General features: G+C 37.4%; 1 protein-coding gene across 1 annotated transcript in view; it reads left to right on the forward strand.

Moving 5' to 3' along the window:
- cfap58 (cilia and flagella associated protein 58) overlaps positions 1–18,216 on the forward strand; it is a 184,668-nt gene that overhangs the window by 112,907 nt on the left and 53,545 nt on the right. The window contains 2 exon segments of the mRNA NM_001077556.3: positions 9,375–9,486; positions 9,562–9,666. Coding sequence (NP_001071024.3) covers positions 9,375–9,486; positions 9,562–9,666 — 217 coding nt within the window.

The raw sequence follows: 18,216 nt of genomic DNA on the forward strand, positions 1-18,216 counted from the left end.
TAAAAGTAGCTGAAACACGCTCATTCCAGTGAGAACCGGCAGTTGTGCAACAACTTTAATCATAAGGTAAACACAAAACAAAAGTTTCCATCTGGAGCATCTTTATGGGACTTGACTCATGTAAACCATTGATCCATTGGGCTTGCACTTCTCAGCACCACCCACACTCGTCACTGCTACCAATCCGACCAATCACAGAGCTTGCGCTACGCGTTGTTGCGACATGTAGTTACATTTTTTGAGAGGTGCATGTCAGCGTCTGCATCAACCACAACAAGGGTTATACGACCGTGCAAAAATGTTTTTATCTGTTTATTATTTGAGATATTTTTCATCAGTACCTTATAGATGACGACATTCACTGACACTGAATACTTTTATTAAGAATTCATTTAAAGGTGCTAATTTATACAGTATTCAAATACATTATTTAAATTGTTCATACAAAAAATTCATTTAATAGGGCTGATTCAGGTATAAAACAAGTTGCTACAGAATTTTCTGCTTTTTCTGAAATTTTAAAAGTACAGTTAAAGTCAGAATTATTAGTCCCCCTCAATTATTAGCCCCCATGTTTTTTTTCCCAATTTCTGAGATTTTTTTCAACACATTTCTAAACATAATAGTTTTAACCTAGGTTAATTAGGTTAACTAGGCAGATTTGGGTAATTAGGCAAGTTACTGTATAAGGATGGTTTGTTCTGCAGACTATAGCTTAAAGGGGCTAATAATTTTGTCCCTAAAATGGTGTTTAAACAAATAAAAACTGCTTTTATTCTAGCCGAAATAAAACAAATAAGACTTTCTCCAGAAGAAAAAATATTATCAGACCTTCTGTGAAAATGTCCCTGCTCTGTTAAACATAATTTGTGAAATATACTGTATATATATATAAAAAAAATAAAAATAAAGGGGTGCTAATAATTCTGACTTCAACTGTATGCTACATAGCACTACTGACACAATTACACACACTTCATACAAAGCTAAGTTAGAGGAATATAAATAAATTGTGCGTAGATGCAAAATTGCATTATTATTGTACGCTTTACTTTTAGCAGGAATGTCTTACAGATTTATTTGACAGTGTTATTTAGAAAGACAGTTTTGCTTCACACCCACAAACTACGAGAACAGAAACTGTGTGCGTTTGTGTGTGAACATCCTAAGAATGATGCAACAGGTGTACAAGAGGATTTCTCTCTGCATCAAAGCATCTGAAGTCTTGCTTGTTTGCCTCGCCATCAATTTTAATGAGTGAAGACACTTATTAAACACTTAGGTTAGGTCCTAAACACAAAGACATAATATGCAATTGAGAACTTCCATTCGACATCCATGCACAACAGGGAAAAGTAACTGACAATTAAATAGGGATCCATATTAGCCTGCTAGTAAGCATAAAAACAACATCATTTGAAGCTAACAATTACCCTAAACAGCTAGCCTAGTTGTTTATATTTAATGTAGTCTATATCATGTATTTATAATAATCTTTTCTGCCATATTACCTTGTTGCTGAGCATTAAAGGATTGTTTAGCATTATTTTTTCAGCATACAATTTGGCTAAACATAGAATAAAACAGGTTTTGCGTCAAGAGAACATCTGTGAGACCTTAAAATTCTGTTTCTGTAGGTAGCTCAGTAGGCTTTGGAAAAGAGCCATCATGACAGTTATAAGCATTAAAGATGACAAGCAACCAAAAACAAGAGCTAATGCCAGTTTTTTCTCCCTCAAACCTAGCAAACACTAACAACATTGATTTTGTCTGAATCGTGAATGACGAAAAAAGACCTTGTAGGTCTTGAGAAATCAATCCGTGCCATTTAGAAGCAATCTTACAGTCGTCTTAGCACAAGAACTCTAGCAAAAAGCTCTCCAAATTACTTGCATTGCTAGACAAATGATACTACGCTAAAGGTTTTGGTATTAGCATCTTTTTTTTTTCCACAAAGGAAGTGACTTATTGATCAATTTAGCATGCTAATCGCTAACTCCCTCATAAACTCATCTTGCATTGCGCTCTGGTAAATGAGCTGTGTGCTATTATCATCAATCTCTCTCCATTGCTTCACATAAGTAGTTGTATGATATACTGTTTAAACGGCATCATGTCATTTCGGTTTAGCACTCAGTTGGTCACAAAATGGCTCTTTGTCAAGGAAAGAACGAGGTGAGTCCAAAATATCACGTTCTATAATTGGAAATTTGCTTTCCCTGCTGAGAAATCCAGCTTAAACCAGCCTAGGCTGGTTGGCTGGTTTTAGCTGGTCGACCAGGCTGGTTTTAGAGGGGTTTTGGCCACTTCCAGGCTGGTTTCCAGCCATTTCCAGCCTGGTCTTAGCTGGTCAGGCTGGAAAATGACCAGCAAAATCCAGCTAAAACCAGCTTGACCAGCCTGGTTTAAGCTGGATATAGCTGGTTTTGGCTGGACTCCCAGCTTAGCTAGGCTGGTCAAGCTGGTTTTAGCTGGTCATCTCCCAGCCTGACCAGCTAAGACCAGGCTGGAAATGGCTGGAAACCAGCCTGGAAGTGGCCAAAACCCCTCTAAAACCAGCCTGGTTGACCAGCTAAAAACAGCCAACCAGCTTAGGCTGGTTTAAGCTGGATTTTTCAGCAGGGTTGTGTTTGTTAAATACTATACATTTTAGATAAATACATACAAATTGTTTGAATGTTGTTTAATGTAGCTTTTATCTTGTGACCTACAGTAGGGCAGAGTAGGGACAAAAGTAAAAATAGTGGGACGAAAGTAAATAGATTTTCTTGAAGCCCTGACAATATTTGCTTTCTCGGCCTTGATTGAGCTACCAAATATCAGCAGGTTTCAGGACCGTATCTCAGGGTTAGGTCAGAATTTCATTTTTTTAAGTGCAGAAAGTAAATTATTGTTGTGGTTCTTTTTTCTTTATTACAAGTTGTGTTTCTTTTTTTTCATGTGTCACATTAATGGTCAATCTACAAGTTATATAGTGCAATAACACATCCTTATGTTTGCAATGTCTAAGTTTTTAGTTTAAAAATAAATCAGGTTTAAATGGCAAAAGTTCCTGTGAGCACTAATATAACGCTGTTATTTATGTCCCACTGCTAATAGACAAACCTTCTTTTTCATCTCCACATTAGAGTTTGCTGTTTGGATTCAGATGTTTAATAAAATAAATGCATATTGACAATCATAATACAAAATATTAAAACATTTGTAGAAAATTGTAACATTTTGCATTGTTGTATTACTTTTGAAACATTTGATGGAAGTGAAATTAAAAATGAAAATGCAGTTAAATATTTAGTTTTTCGCAAATATATAGGACAAAATTTGTTTTCAGTGAACGTTAACAAGGTCATAATCAGATATATTTAAAATAGACAAGATTAAGCTAGTAAATCTAGCAAACATTGTTGTTACTTTTGATCCTATGTTACTTTTGTCCCTACTGACAGGGTCAAAAGTAGCAATGTGCAATTTATTTTCAAAGTGAAATTATTTTGAAGTTGTTCTACATTGGTTTAAAATAACACCTGATAGACCACACCTACTGTATGAGTTAGCAACAACAGCAAAAATACATCTCTGTCTAAAACATTATCATTTAAATGAATTTTATTTATAAAGTAATTTCGAGAGGATCACGTGCTTATGATTGCTGTGGCTGGTCCCCCATTATTCAATTTATCATTCACCAATCAGACGATTCCTAAGCCACTATAAGTACCCCAAGTTCCATATGACAGCCATCTTTATTCTGAAGAATCCCCCTTTCCACCCCTACTCCTCCTTCTTTACTAGATGGGTGGCACGGTGGCCCAGTGGTTAGCACTGCTGCCTCACAGCAAGAATGTCACTGGTTTTAGTTCTTACCAAGCCAGCAAACGTTTCTGTGTGGAATTTAGACGTTCTCCCTGTACTCACGTGGGTTTCCCCCAGTTTCCCCGGTTTCCTCCTACCATCCAAAAACATGCAACTTAAGTTAATTGATTAATCCAAATTGACACCATAGACATGCTCCTAGTAAGTAGTTATGTCCTAAGAGCAATCACTATCTGTTCATTAGCTACTACAGCAGGGGAGTTCTTAAGATCTACCTGAGCTTAAACTCCCCTCTTGCCTTGTAAACGGGAGGAAACCCCAGGCTCGAGGATTTTATGAGCTCAGGGCTCTCTCCCAGGACAGCATGCCAAACTAGCTTTATAATGAATCATATGCTAAGTGTGGACTCTTGAAAATAGGTTTTTATGAAAAATTTTATTTTTGTCCCTGCTTTCCCCCTATGTCATCAGTTATCATTTGGCTTACATTTCAATTTAATCATTACAGGTGCTTTGTCAAAAGTAAGTAACAATCAGCATAATATAAGCAATGTAATCAACAAAAGAAAAACTATATACTAAGCATCCGTTAGTCAAATGCAATACAGGTAGCATTTTTTTCGTATTTATTTTTATTTTTTTTATTAAAAAAAGGACTAGGAAATCCCTGTGCGAGGCAAGTTGTTCCACTAACAGAGGAATGGCACCTGTGCACTGTTGATTTGCAGAATTCAAAAGCAAAATGCATCAGTGCCTTGGATTTAATTCAACTTTTTGCAACCAGTGCAAATTGATAAACAGTATGACCTGCACTATTTTTGGATTCCTAAAGACCACTTACCTTGCTGTGTTCAAGATCAATTCCAGAGGTTTGACAGTTCTGTTTGGCAGGCTAGGCAAGAGACAATTGCAACAGTTCCGCATTGACTAAACAAGATTGTGTACCATGCTTTGATATGAAGTAACTGATTCCCCTAATATTGCACGATTGATCCTTATGATGCCATGTACTGTAGACGGAAGAAGACAGGTGGCCCAAGTACAGAACCATGAGGCACCCAAATAGCTAGATGTAAAATAAAAGATGAAGAAAATTAAACAATTAGATTTTTATTTCATCTACATAACATGGCATCATAAGAATCATTCATTTGAATTTGGGTCGCAGAGGCAGCAGACTTAAGAGAGAATCCCAGACATCCCTTTCCCCAGATCCCTCCTCCATGGAGATCATGAGGTGTTCCAAGCCAGTTGAGAGACGTAGTCCCTTCAGCATGTCCTGGGTCTTACCCGAGGCCTCCTCCCAGTGGGACATGCCTGGAACACCTTCCCAATGTAGGTACAATAGGTGACCAGGAGGCATCTGAAACAAAAGCCATCTCAGCTGACTTCTCTTAATGTGGAGGAGAAGCGGCTCTACTCCAAGCTCCTCCCAGGTGACAGAGCTCCTCACCCTATCTATAAGTGTGCCCTCTGCCATCCTGGGAAGGAAACTCATTTAGGCTGCTTGTATCCGAGATCTTCTCCTTTCGGTCATGACCCAAAGTTCATGATCATAGGTGAGAGTAGAACTGTAGATTCACCAGTAAATCAAGAGCTTTGCCTTTTGGCTCAGCTCCTTCTTTACCGCAATGGACCAGTACATCAACCACATTACTGCTGCACCTATCCACCTGTTAATCTCCTGTTCCATTCTTCCCTCACTCGTGAACACAACCTCAAGATATTTGAACTCCTCCACCTGGGGTAAGGACTTTCCATTAACTTGGAGTTGGCAAACTACCTTCTTCCAGTGGAGCACCATGGTCTTAGACTTGGAGGTGCTGATTCTCATCCCAGCCACGTCACACTCAGCAGTAAACCGCCCCAGGGCATGCTGAAGGTCCATGTTCGATGAAACTAACAAAACAACATCATCTGTGTATAACAGAGATGAAATCCTGTGCTCCCCGAACTGGATCCTCCAGCCCAATGCTGGGCGTAGAAATTCTGTCTGTAAAATTATGAACAAAATTGGTGACAAAAGGCAGCCCTGCTGGAATCCAACATGCACTGGAAACAAGTCTGACTTATTGCCGGCAATACAAACCAAACTCCTTCTCTGTTCATACAGGGATGAGACAGCCCTTAACAGAGCGCCTCTGACACCATAATCCCAGAGCACCTTCCACAGAATGCCACGAGAGACATGGTCGAATGGCTTCTCCAAAAACATGTGGACTGGTTGGGCATACCCTCGAGCACCCTGGTGAGGGTATAGAGCTGGTCCAGTGTACTACAACCTAAAAAAAAAAAACACATGATACCTCCTGGATCCTAGGTTCAACCCTCGGCCAGATCCTCTTCTCCAGTACCCTGGCATAGACTTTACCAGGAAGGCTGAGGAGTGTGTTCCCCATATAGAGCACACCCTCCAGTCCTCCTTCTTAAAAATGGGAACCAGCACCCCCATTTTTATGCAGTTTTTATCATAAGGATCAGTCTTGCAGTATTAGGAGAAATAGTCACTTCATATCTAAGCATGCTACACAACTCTCTTTTTCTAAACCCAATTAGGTTTGTTCACATTTGAACCAATATTAAGTTGCAACAACTTTGTATTTTTTGAGTGTATCTTAAGATCATCAGGCTGGAATGAGAAGTTGTGTTTGGAAAAGCCATGTTTCTGAATAACCGAGCCTTGAGGTGTCATGCACATAGAGAAGAGAAGTGGTGTAAGTACTGAACCCTGAGGCACCTTCAGTAGCTAGTTGATTTTGCCAGCTATTTTGTCAATTTACTACGAATTTGGGCTCTGCTCTTACAATGTTCACCTACAATTTACTATTGAAGTAGGGAAATTTGGTCACAGGTGTGATTAAATAAAAATCACAACCTGTAAAAATCACAACCTGTAAAAATATTTTTTGACAATTTTATCTCCCTTTCTTTCACTTTTCTGTTTTTTTTTCCTGCAAGGATTTGTTTTTTTTTTTTTTTTTTTGTGCGTGTGCATCCTAAGAAATGATTTTTTTTCATTTATTTATTTTTAATGTATTTAAAGATTCTTTTCTATCAGAGATGGTGTATCTGAGATCTGATCTGAGATGGTGTAATTTGCTTTCCCCAGTCTCTGCAAGCCACTAGTGCTAATAGGTTGGCTGATGGAGCTTTCAAGTTGTTTATTTGCGGAGTTGAATCACTGTAACAGGTCAAAGGAAGACATTGGCTGGCTAGACTTTCTTCAGCTGAGTCCAATGTTAGCGCTCTGTACACACAGAATATGTTGTTTTGCGAAATAACAGGTTTGTGCAGTGTAACAGAACAGAACATTGGGATCTTTTTACGAAGTGTCCATAATTATACGAGCACAAGGAGTCTGTATTCAGTTTAGAAAAATCTGATTCATAGCATAAGCTACAAGGTTGTTTGCTTTTCTATGCAATCATAACACCGCAGACAGCTTTTGTTTATTTTCGTGATACCACCTGACAGCTTATCTCCATGTGGACAGCTTTTCAGCTGTTACCAGTTTGCCCAGTAGCTCGCCATGTACGTTTCCGAACTTGAAACACAGAGAGGAGTTGATTGCCATGATGGGGTTCGAGTGCAGTCAAGAATGGTTACAGAAAGCAGATAAATCAAAAGGCAAAAAAGTTAAACAAACACAAAAATAAACTATGAGAAGGTAGTAAGAACTGAAAATAAGGTAAAAATCAGGTAGCCGTGAGGGCTTTTCTTTTATTTGTATTGCCTTTGAAAGCACTGTTGGTTGGGTTTAGAGAAGGCGGTGATTGGGTCAATCTGTGCTATTGAAAGCACTGTTGGTTGGGTTTAGTGGGTGGGGGTATCGATTGGGGGACCAGCCCGTGAACAAGCATTTATGTTTTTGTTTTTTATGGTCATTACTTAATTAGCCTAATTGCGTTGAGAGCTATACACAAATTGCTAATGAAAGCATTCGATTATGTTCATAGTGCTTGTCCTCATTTTAGACAAAATTGTTTGTGTTTAAAGTAAAAGATGCCAGGACAGACATGTTTACATATTATTAAGAGTTTTTGTCTGTTTAAAAAACACATGCAAATCCCATACATAAGCTGATCTGAGAACAGTGTCTTTATACAGAGCACGTTCATCAGTCACCTGTGCGCAGCGCATATGGAGAGCAGAAGCAGTGTGCAGGCGTTTGCCTTTCACACCAGCTGTGCCTGCAGCATGCAGCTAATCGGCGGCTGCTGCACAGATCGAACTATCTCTATTCTATGTAGTTACGTATCTATCTTTATATATAAATACACTTTATTTTTTACTTTTCATCTACACCAAGGCCTGCAGCAACTTCCTGCGTGTGCGGTGTGAAAAAGGCATTTCATGAGTTGACTGATTCAGAGATTGCATAGTGAATGCGCCTGTTTTTATATATAGACACACGGTGCACAGGCTCAGGTAGGGTTGGGTTTAATTTTTTTGTCTCAATCTAAGCTCTACCTCTAGTGGATTAGCAAAAATTGCCAAAAAAATAAAAATAAAACTTCCTCCTGGGATATATTTCCCACTGTCCAGAAATGTATACAGGGGTACGTATCGATAATGAGCCTGGGTAGGTTATTTTGCTTGTTATTTACATAATTTTACTTGATGTAATATAATGTGTACTTATTTAGCGCATTTATCCTGTATGGCTATACACCCAAAGTGCTTTACAATGATGAGGGGGGTCTCTCCACACCAGCACCAGTGTGCAGCATCCCCTTGAAAGATGTGACAGCAGCCACCGGACAATGGGTGTGTTCACCACACACCAGCTATTAGTGGAGTGGAGAGACAATGATAGAGCCAATTCAGTGGATGGGGATGATTGGGAGGCCATGATGGTTAAGGTCTAAGAGGGAATTTAGCCAGGACACCAGGGTTACACCCCTACTGTTTACAAGAAGTGCCATGGGATTTTTAATGACCAGAGTGTTGGGACCTTAATTTAACATCTCATCCGAAAGACAGCGGCCCCTTCACTTTACTGGGGCATTAGGACTCACTCCGACCACAAGTTGAGCGCCCCCTGCTGGCCTCACTAAAACCACTTTCAACAACAACCTAATTTTCCCATGTGGTCTCCCATCCAGGTTACTGAGACATCAGATAAACAGTGACACTATGTAGCTTGTGTTTAAATGGGCTATCTATAATCAGCTTAGAATGTGTAGCATAAATGTCTACTAGTGTCTTTTCAAACAAGCTTGGTGCAGAGAGGAAAAGGTCAGCCGGGATTATGTCGCCAGCCATAACCTGTCGATATGATATCCGAGAGATTTGTTTCTCGCTCTTGTTTCCGTTCACCCTCTTGTTTGCATTTCCTCTGTTTGTGGCTGTTGCTGTGCATAAGTAAATAAGTGAAGTGCAGGCTTTTAGAAGCTGTCGCACAAACTCATTTTCAAAGTGCTGTTGCGTCCTGCCAGGCTTTAAATGACTGGCTATAAATTAGTAGGTTATTGTTACTTTTATTATAGCCGAGGAAAAAAATAAATAAATAACAGGCCAGAACGATTCTACCGCTATGTCTTTCTTTTTTTCTGATGGCAGACAGGAAGTGTTTCATATGCACAGGGAACTCATGAAAGAGAGGACAAGATGTCGGGCTCTAGAGGATGAGCTCAACAATCCCCTGAATGTTCACCGCTGGAGAAAACTCGAGGTGCGTGTTTACACTAGTTTTGTTACTGAAATAATACAGTTGGATTTGGTTTATGCAGTCTGTTCTTCTGTGCAGGCAAGCGATCCAAGCTCCTTTGAACTGATTCAGAAGATTCATTCTCTGCAGCGGAGGCTTATATCAAAGACCCAGGAGGTTGTGGAGAAGGAGCTTCTGCTACAGGTGAGAATAACTCGTTAGCCCCTTTCATACATACAGAAATCATGTGTGAACATGTCCTTATTTAAAAATACAAAAAAAGTATCCGGAATGGTAAGTTGTGACATTAACAGTAATTTTCCTAAATGCTACTTTGTCTGAACACAAAAGAAAGATATGAGCATGTATAGTGTGGGAATTAAGCATTGAACACATCTCCATTTTTCTCAGAAAATTTATTTCCAAAGGAGCTGTTCGCTTGAAATTTTCACCAGATGTTAGTAACAGCCAAATAAATCCACATATGCAAAGAAAACAAATCTAATTAGTTTACAAATTAAGTTATGTGTAATAAAATAAAATGACACAGGAAAAAGTTTTGAACACATGAAGAAAGGAAGGTGTCAATCCGGGCTCATTGTGGAAATGTAGCCCCGCGGACGTTTCACATCCGGGGAGGTACGTATTCGAGCAGTTTTTGTTTTCGCGGATCCGCGAGAGGCCGCTGTGCGCGTTTTTTTGCATCTCGGGCACCTCTCGGGAGCGCGCGCCGTTCGCGCCCGCGCCGTACGCGCCCGCGCCGTTCTCGCGCGAAAAGCCGCCGGATCGGCCGACTCGGCCGCCCTCATCTTCCTCCTCCTCCCCCTCCTTCCCTAAACCCGAGCGGCGGTTCGCAAAAGCAAAAAAGAAAAAAAAAAGAATAAAAAAAAAAGAAAAAGCCCTCGTCTTCGATTTCAACCGCGTTTTCGGATACCACCGAGTTCTCGCCCTTATTTTTCGGATTCCGTTTTTTGTCTTACCTGATTTCCGGAACCTGCTGTTCCTCGGACTCGATCCCGGTCGTCGTCCACCGCGGCCGGCTCCTCCTCCTTCTCCTCCGGGGCCGCCGCTCCGCCGACGCAATGCTGTGAGCTAAGCGGACAAACTGATTGCATCGGGAAAGCCCTCTACTCGGAGGTGAGCCGTCGGCCGGCTAGCGCAAAAAGGAGGGGCAAAGCGGCGCCACACCGCCCCGCAGCGTTCGCTCAAAAAAAAACAAACGCGGCCTTTATGTACCTCCGGCCACGTAAATCGCGGTCTCCAGAAACGTCCGCGGGGCTATGTTTCCAGAATGAGCTTGGGTTGGAAGGTGTAGAAAGGCAGTGAAAGCCCAGACTCAGCTGAAATCTCTTAGTAGTTATTCAGCAACCCTCTACCCTTGGTCATTGTAAATTAATATTAGCTGCTTTAGTCAAACAATAATACACTTTGTGACAACTGTTGTGGCAAGTTCTCCAGGTTTAATCCTATCCTGTTTGAGAAAAACGAGTGTCAAAATTGCTGTCAATAAACAATCCAAGCTTGTGTAAAAAACCTTATGAACAGTTTGCTCAGTTTCGATGTCTGTGTAGATACCATACTTTCTATGTGTAGGGTGGTACACATACAGTCGGTAAAAAAACTACTGAACACAATTTTTCTCGAAAAAAAAAACACATTTCTAAAGGTGCAGTTGACTTTTCTCTGGATGCTGGTAACAACCAAATAAATTCATAAATGCAAAGAAACAAATCTAGTTAGTTTACAAATTAAGTTTTGTGTAATCAAATGAAATGGCACAGGAAAAAATAAAACTATTGAACACATGAAGAAAGGGAGGTGTAGAAAAGCAGTGAAAGCCCAGACAGCAGCTGAAATGTCTTAGAGGTTATTCAGCAACCATCTGCCCTTCATCATTGTAAATTAATATTAACTTCTTTATTCCTACAATATTAAGCTTGGTGGCATCTTATGCGGCAAGTTCTCCAAGTTTAATTTTCCCCTGTTTCAGAAAAACGAGTTTCAAAATAGCTGTCACTAAACTGGTCACTAAACTTGTATAAAACACTTTAAAAGCGTTTTGTTCAGTTTCCGTGTCTGTATAGATACCACATTTTCCATTTGTAAGATAATATGTATATATTATGTAATAAGTATATAATATGTATGAACACATTATAATTTTTTTTCAAAAAACATATTTGTAAAGGTGCCATTGACTTGAAATTTTCCTCGGATGCTGGGAACCATATATGCAAAGAACCATATATGGATTTCCATGTACAGTATGCAAAGAAACAAATCTAAATAGTTTACAAATGAAGTTATGCGTTTACAAAATAAGTTATGCATAATAAAATGAAATGGCACAGGGAAAATTTATTAAACACATGAAGAAAGAAAGGTGTAGAAAGGCAGTGAAAGCCCAAAGATCAGCTGAAATATATTAGTAGTTATTTAACAACCCTCTGCCCTTCGTCATCGTGAGTTTATATTAGCTGCTTCAGTCCAACATCTACATTAGCAGGATGATGAAGATGAAACCAGAGTGGACATTTCAGCAAGACAATGATCCAAAACACAGTCAAGGAAACTCTCAGATGTTTTCAGTGAAAGAAAATCAAGCTGTAGATTGGCCCAACCAATAACCTGACTTGAATACAATAGAGAATACAAATTTAAGATAAGATTTGAAAGATGAGACACAGAGAACCATCAAGATTTTTACACTCTGTTATGTTTTTATGTCTGTATTGTTTGGGTTTTTACCAAAATCTGGTTCAATTCGATGTCAGCAGCTCCTGTATGCATACCTGTATGTTATAGTTAATATAATAAAAATATTGAAAAATGCAAAAGTCATTAATTTTTTGAATTGATATTAATTTCTCCATATGTTGCTTTGAGGTAATTCAATTTAAAGTGAAAGAGTCTACTGTCATATTGTGATATTTGCTTATTAGATTTCTAAATAACTTTCTCAGTAGGTCTGTGCCAGCAGGACTTTCATAGGAATCTCTATAGATTTTTTCGCATAATCAGAATAGCCAGCATTAGCACTGTATATTACGCATCCCCATGCGCCCTTGCATCTTCCATAATTACATATCTGGACTAATTAGATTATTTTTTAAGCTCCTTATAACACAAAAGTACTCTCTAATTTTACCATATTAAACTCCATTCCACAGGATTCTGCTGATTTGACTAAAATGGGTTCGAAAATGTAGCCTCTTTCTCTTTCGCCCAGAGCAAAGGAAAACCCATTTTCACTGTTTTTAGACTGTAGTAGACTAAATGCTCTGTTCCTTTTCTTACAGAGAATTGGTATAATGTTTAGAGAAAACTTTTTAAAACAAATGTTGATTTTTGCTTTTAAATATTGACAAAAATGGAGACTAAAATCTCAGTTGCGTAATGTACTTTGTTAAGCAAAAATGGCTTAATCTGCTCAAGCAGAAGAAATAAGATAATAGAGTTTTTTGACAGTGATGTAAACAGTTTTTATTATACACTACCTGACAAAAGTCTTGTCATCAATCCCAGTGGTAAGAGCAACAAATAATACCTTGACTTCTAGTTGATCATTTGGAAAAGTGGCAGAAGGTAGATTTTTCAGATGAATCATCTGTTGAACTGCATCCCAATCATCACAAATACTGCAGAAGACCTATTGGAACCCGCATGGACCCAAGATTCTCACAGAAATCAGTCAAGTTTGGTGAAGGAAAAATCATTGTTTGGGGTTACATTCGGTATGGGGGCGTGCCAGAGATCAGTGGATGACTACATCAAGAGCCTGAAGTATCAAGACATTTGTGCTGCCTATTACATTACAAACCAAAGGAGAGGGCAAATTTTTCAGCAGGATAGCGCTCCTTTTCATATTTCAGCCTCCACATCAAAGTTCCTGAAAGCGAAGAAGGTCAAGGTGCTCCAGGATTGACCAGCCCAGTCACCAGACATGAACATTATTGAACATGGTAAGATGGAGGAGGCATTGAAGATGAATTCCATGAATCTTGATGAACTTTGGAAGTCCTGCAAATATGCTTTCTTTGCCATTCCAGATGACTTTATTAATAAGTTATTTGAGTCATTGCAGAGATGTATGGATGCAATCGTCCGAGCTCATGGGAGTTGTAGTGGCTATTTTCTCTAAGGAGGCTCTCTCAGTGGTCAAGAAACAAAGTCTTACCCGGGATGTCTTTTACAAGTTTTATTCTTTATAAAGAAGATCACAGTCATACAGCAACAACAGTTTCTGCAGAGTGAGATACTAAAGCAAAGTGTGTTCACCTTTTTATCTAGTTTGTACTGCTTACGAGGTCAACTCCCAATAAGGCCTCATCTACAATTACGTCAGGCGTCTTCTGCTGTTTGTGCGATATGCTCATAACAACCACACATCCTTCTTAGGATAATGAAAAAGCTTTCACCTAAAGAAATATAGTTATCTATAAAAATGTACACATAGGTTTTATGATGAACATATGGAGAACACAGATACACACACATGTAATAATGAGTCTTAGACAAGTTTCTAACATATAAAGATAATCTAAAAATGAATTTCCATTACAGGAGTCATACACAATAATAATTCTTTTTCCACTGCACCATGACTTTATATATATTTTATACTGTACATTATTTACAAAACTTTTGTCTAAGCAAAGTCAGAACTCACTGTCCTAATTAAATAATTAAAAATCACGACATATATTTTATTTTGGTAAAATAAGCGTAATCTAGAGGCCTTTGCCTTTCTTATAAGCCACATCTGATACCAAATTATCTACTAGAAGTCCATTTATTATTTGTTGTTCCTAAAACATGAATAGGAAACAAGACTTTTGTCAGGTAGTCGATCATTGAAAGCCAGATTGAGAATTGATTTTGAATGTAAAAATGTATTATGTCTGATTGAAGAAATGTTGTTTTCTGGGTTGATTTTGAGTTCCTTTTTATGTTTGTACTTATGAAATGTACAAAATATCTCAGTTGATTATGATTTGAATGTTGTTTTAAAGCAGTAAAGAGGTTTTAAACCTCCTGTCTAACTCTGAAAATCAACTTTTATTCACGAAGGACGCATTAAATTGATCATAAGTGGCGCTAAAGCATTTATAATGTAATATTGATTCTTTTTCGACTAAAAATTAGTACAGTTTAATAAATATTTCAGCTCAATAAAATGCAACAAACAGAGTCTATTCTTAATATACATATGATTTCTAAACATTACTTGCATTGCGGTCTTGAAGTACCACAGTGATTTTCCTCTCTTTGTCCTTGTTCAGTGTCTAGTATTCAGAGGGCCCTCCATTATCTGTAATGAAGTGATCCGTGCTGCTCATTGCTCATACTAGAAACAAATGCGATTTCTCAGATGTAGCAGGTGCTCGTGTAGAGCTTCTTCAGGGAGCCGCGTTTGTTTACATAAATGCACTCGGAATCTTTGATTAGGTTATGAATGGCGAGATGGAGAGAGAAAGACATGCTGCTGCTGGCATGACTTGGGTAACTTTTTATGCTTTCCTGCTTTTGTATTAGGCTGGTAAGCTGAAAGACTATACCGGTGGTGCCAAAGCAACTAATCAAATGCTTTATACAATTGAGAGATGAAAGAAAACAAGACAAAAGTTTTTTTTTTTTTTTTCTCACTTTGGATCTTGAACTAAAAAAAAGTTTTGATTCACGTTTGCAATTGTACATCAAGAGCCCTCAAACATGATGCATATTTGTATAAGTTCATTATGAAAAATGCATTTTTACTGGCATTGACATATCTTAAAAAAAGTTACTTTTTATGTTTTTTCTACTTTGATATTTCCGATTTTTTAATTGGATTTGTTAGTTGAAAGACTATACCGGTGATGCCAAATCAGCTAATCAAACACTTTGTACAATTGAGAGACAGAAAAAGAAGACAATTTTTTCTGAGTTTGAATCTTGAGCAAAAAAGGTTGAAATGTTGATTAAAATTTGCAATTGTATGACAAAAACATACACAGACTGGACGTGGCTACTATTTTAAAAAATGTCTATAAGTATTGAACATAATGACTTATTTATATCAAACATGGTGCATATTTGCAAAGCTAAATCAGAAAAAAACAAAGATTCTCCATTCGTATTGGCATTGCCATATGTAAAAAAGAATTGTGCGACTTTTTATGCTTTTCTATATTTATATTTGGGTTTTTTGATTGTACTTGTTAGTTGAAACACTATACCAGTTATGCAAAAACAACCAATCAAACACTTTTTACAATTGAAAGATGGCAAAATAAATCAATTTTTGTGACTTTGAATCTTGAGTGAAAAAAGTTGAAATTTTGATTCACAATTGCGATTGTACGTCAAAAACATACAAAAACTGGACGTGGCTACTATTAAAAAAAAAAATGTATACATATTGAACAGAATGAGTTGTTTACATAAAACATGGTGCATATTTGTATAGGCCTATTCTGAAAAAAAAATGTAAAAACATTGGCATAGTAAAAAAAATCCTTAATTTTTTTATGCTTTCCAACTTTTTTATTTTTGAGTTGGTTAGCTGAAAGATACTTGCGGTTGTCCCAAATCAACTAATCAAATTAGTTGGTTCAATCAATTAAGAGACAGAAAAAAAGTCTTTTTTTAAAAATGCAATTTTTCTACAATAATTGCTAAAAATGTTGCAATTTCGATTTACATTTGCGTCAAAAACGTTGAAACAGGCTTTGCTGCTTCTAATAAAATAGATATAACTTTTTAAAACAATGACTTATTTACAACTTAAATACAAAAAAAAAAATCTGCATTCTTATTGTGTATATATATACTGTTCTGCTTTTGTATTTGAATTTTTACTTGGGTTGGTTAGCTAAAGGATTATATTGGTGGTGTCAAAGAAACAAACTGAACAATTTATAAAATTGAGAGATGGAAAAAAATATTTTTGAGCAATTTTTTTTTTTTTTTTACATTTGCAGTTGTACGATAAAAATGTTAAAACAGCTATAACTATTGAACAGACTGACATATTTACATCAAACATGAAGCACATTTGTAGAACATACTTTGTATAATTATACTGTATTTATATAAAAAAAACCTGCATCTTTATTGGAATGTAAAAAAAAGAAAAGAAAGAAAATAAGTAAGTTTTTATGCCTTGTTGCTTTTGTATTTGGGAATTATAATTGGGTTGATAAGCTGAAAGACTATACCAGTGCTGCTAAAGCAACTTTTCAAAGATTTTTTACAACTGATTGACAAAAAAATAAAATAAAATAAATAAATAAATAAATAAATAAATAAATAAACCTTTTTGACAGGATATTGAGCTAAAAAAGTTTACATTTCTATTCACATGTGCAATTGTATGATGCATACGTTAATAGAATGACTTATTTACACGTAACATATTTATATGAGCTCATTCTGTGAAAAAAATGATTTTGTTTTGCCATTGGTATTGTAACAATGGAGTCTGGGTACAACAGATTTGAGGGTCCAAACACAGTTTATTTACAACTTAGTTTGGCAGGCAATAGTCAACAGGAACAAATGGTATCATGAGGGTACTCCAAAAGCATAGTTGTAGTCACAGGAAGAGGTCTGTGCAGGTGGCAAACAGGATAAACAGAACAAAAGAAAGGTCAGGAAACACGGCAAGACTGGACTATAAAACACTTTGTTAAGTTGCAGGTAAAACAAGACTCAGTCAAGATGTGTGTGTGTGTGTGTGTGTGTGTGTGTGTGTGTGTGTGTGTGTGTGTGTGTGTGTGTGTGTGTGTGTGTGTGTGTGTGTGTGTGTGTGTGTGTGTGTGTGTGTTTGTGTGTGTGTGTGTGTGTGTGTGCATGAGCCTCCAGATGTGTGTGTGTGTAATAGGGGGAATCAGGAACTGGTGTGTGTGTTTGTGAGGTGCATGATGGGAGTTGTAGTTAATTATAGTGGTAGATGTGTAGTTTTCTTGTGATCTGTACAGGGATCTCTAACATTTTTTTTTCAATAAAATAAAGAATTGCGTAACTTTTTATGCTTTCCTGCTTTTGTATTTGGGATTTTCAATTGGGTTTGGTAAGCTAAAAAATTATACCAGTGATGCAAAAGCAACTAATCAAATGCTTTGTACAACTTAGACTGAAAAAATAAGATTGAAAGTTCTCAATTTGTCTGAAAAAGGCAGACAAATGTTCTAGAAGTAGCTGTCCACTTTACTTTCACCATTACGAGACGGGTAGACATGGACTGTGATGTTCAGTTTGATGGTGTTAAGAGTTTTTTCTCACTTCGGATCTTGAGCTCAGATGCAGTGGAAATGATAAAATGGGCTTTCAAAATGCCATTAACATCAGACAGACAGCCAGTTTAAAAAAGGTTCCTTTCACTGTCTGTATCAAATGAAGCTTAACTGACTGAATAGCAATTTCAGGACACAAGCAAGCGTTTTCAGGCATCAGATCATATCAAATCACGTGTTTGATTTATTTCAGGTTAGCATAAGATTCAGTCTTTCTTCTTAAACCCAGTTCAGAAGCCACTATTGATACTTACACAAGCAGTAGTGGAGGAGATGTATCAGCTTATTCAGTGTGAAGGGCTAACTGTATCAAACACATGATGTGTTTCATTTTATTGAAACTGATGCTTGTTTTTCGTGAATAAGATAATGTGAAATTTAATTTAATTTAATCATTATTTTTCCTTTAGTTTAGTCCCATTAATCAGGGGTTGCCTTAGTGGAATAAACTGCCAACTTATCCAACATAGGTTTACAC

The sequence above is a fragment of the Danio rerio genome, chromosome 1 (genome assembly GCF_049306965.1).
Source record: "Danio rerio strain Tuebingen ecotype United States chromosome 1, GRCz12tu, whole genome shotgun sequence".
Lineage (NCBI taxonomy): Eukaryota > Metazoa > Chordata > Actinopteri > Cypriniformes > Danionidae > Danio > Danio rerio.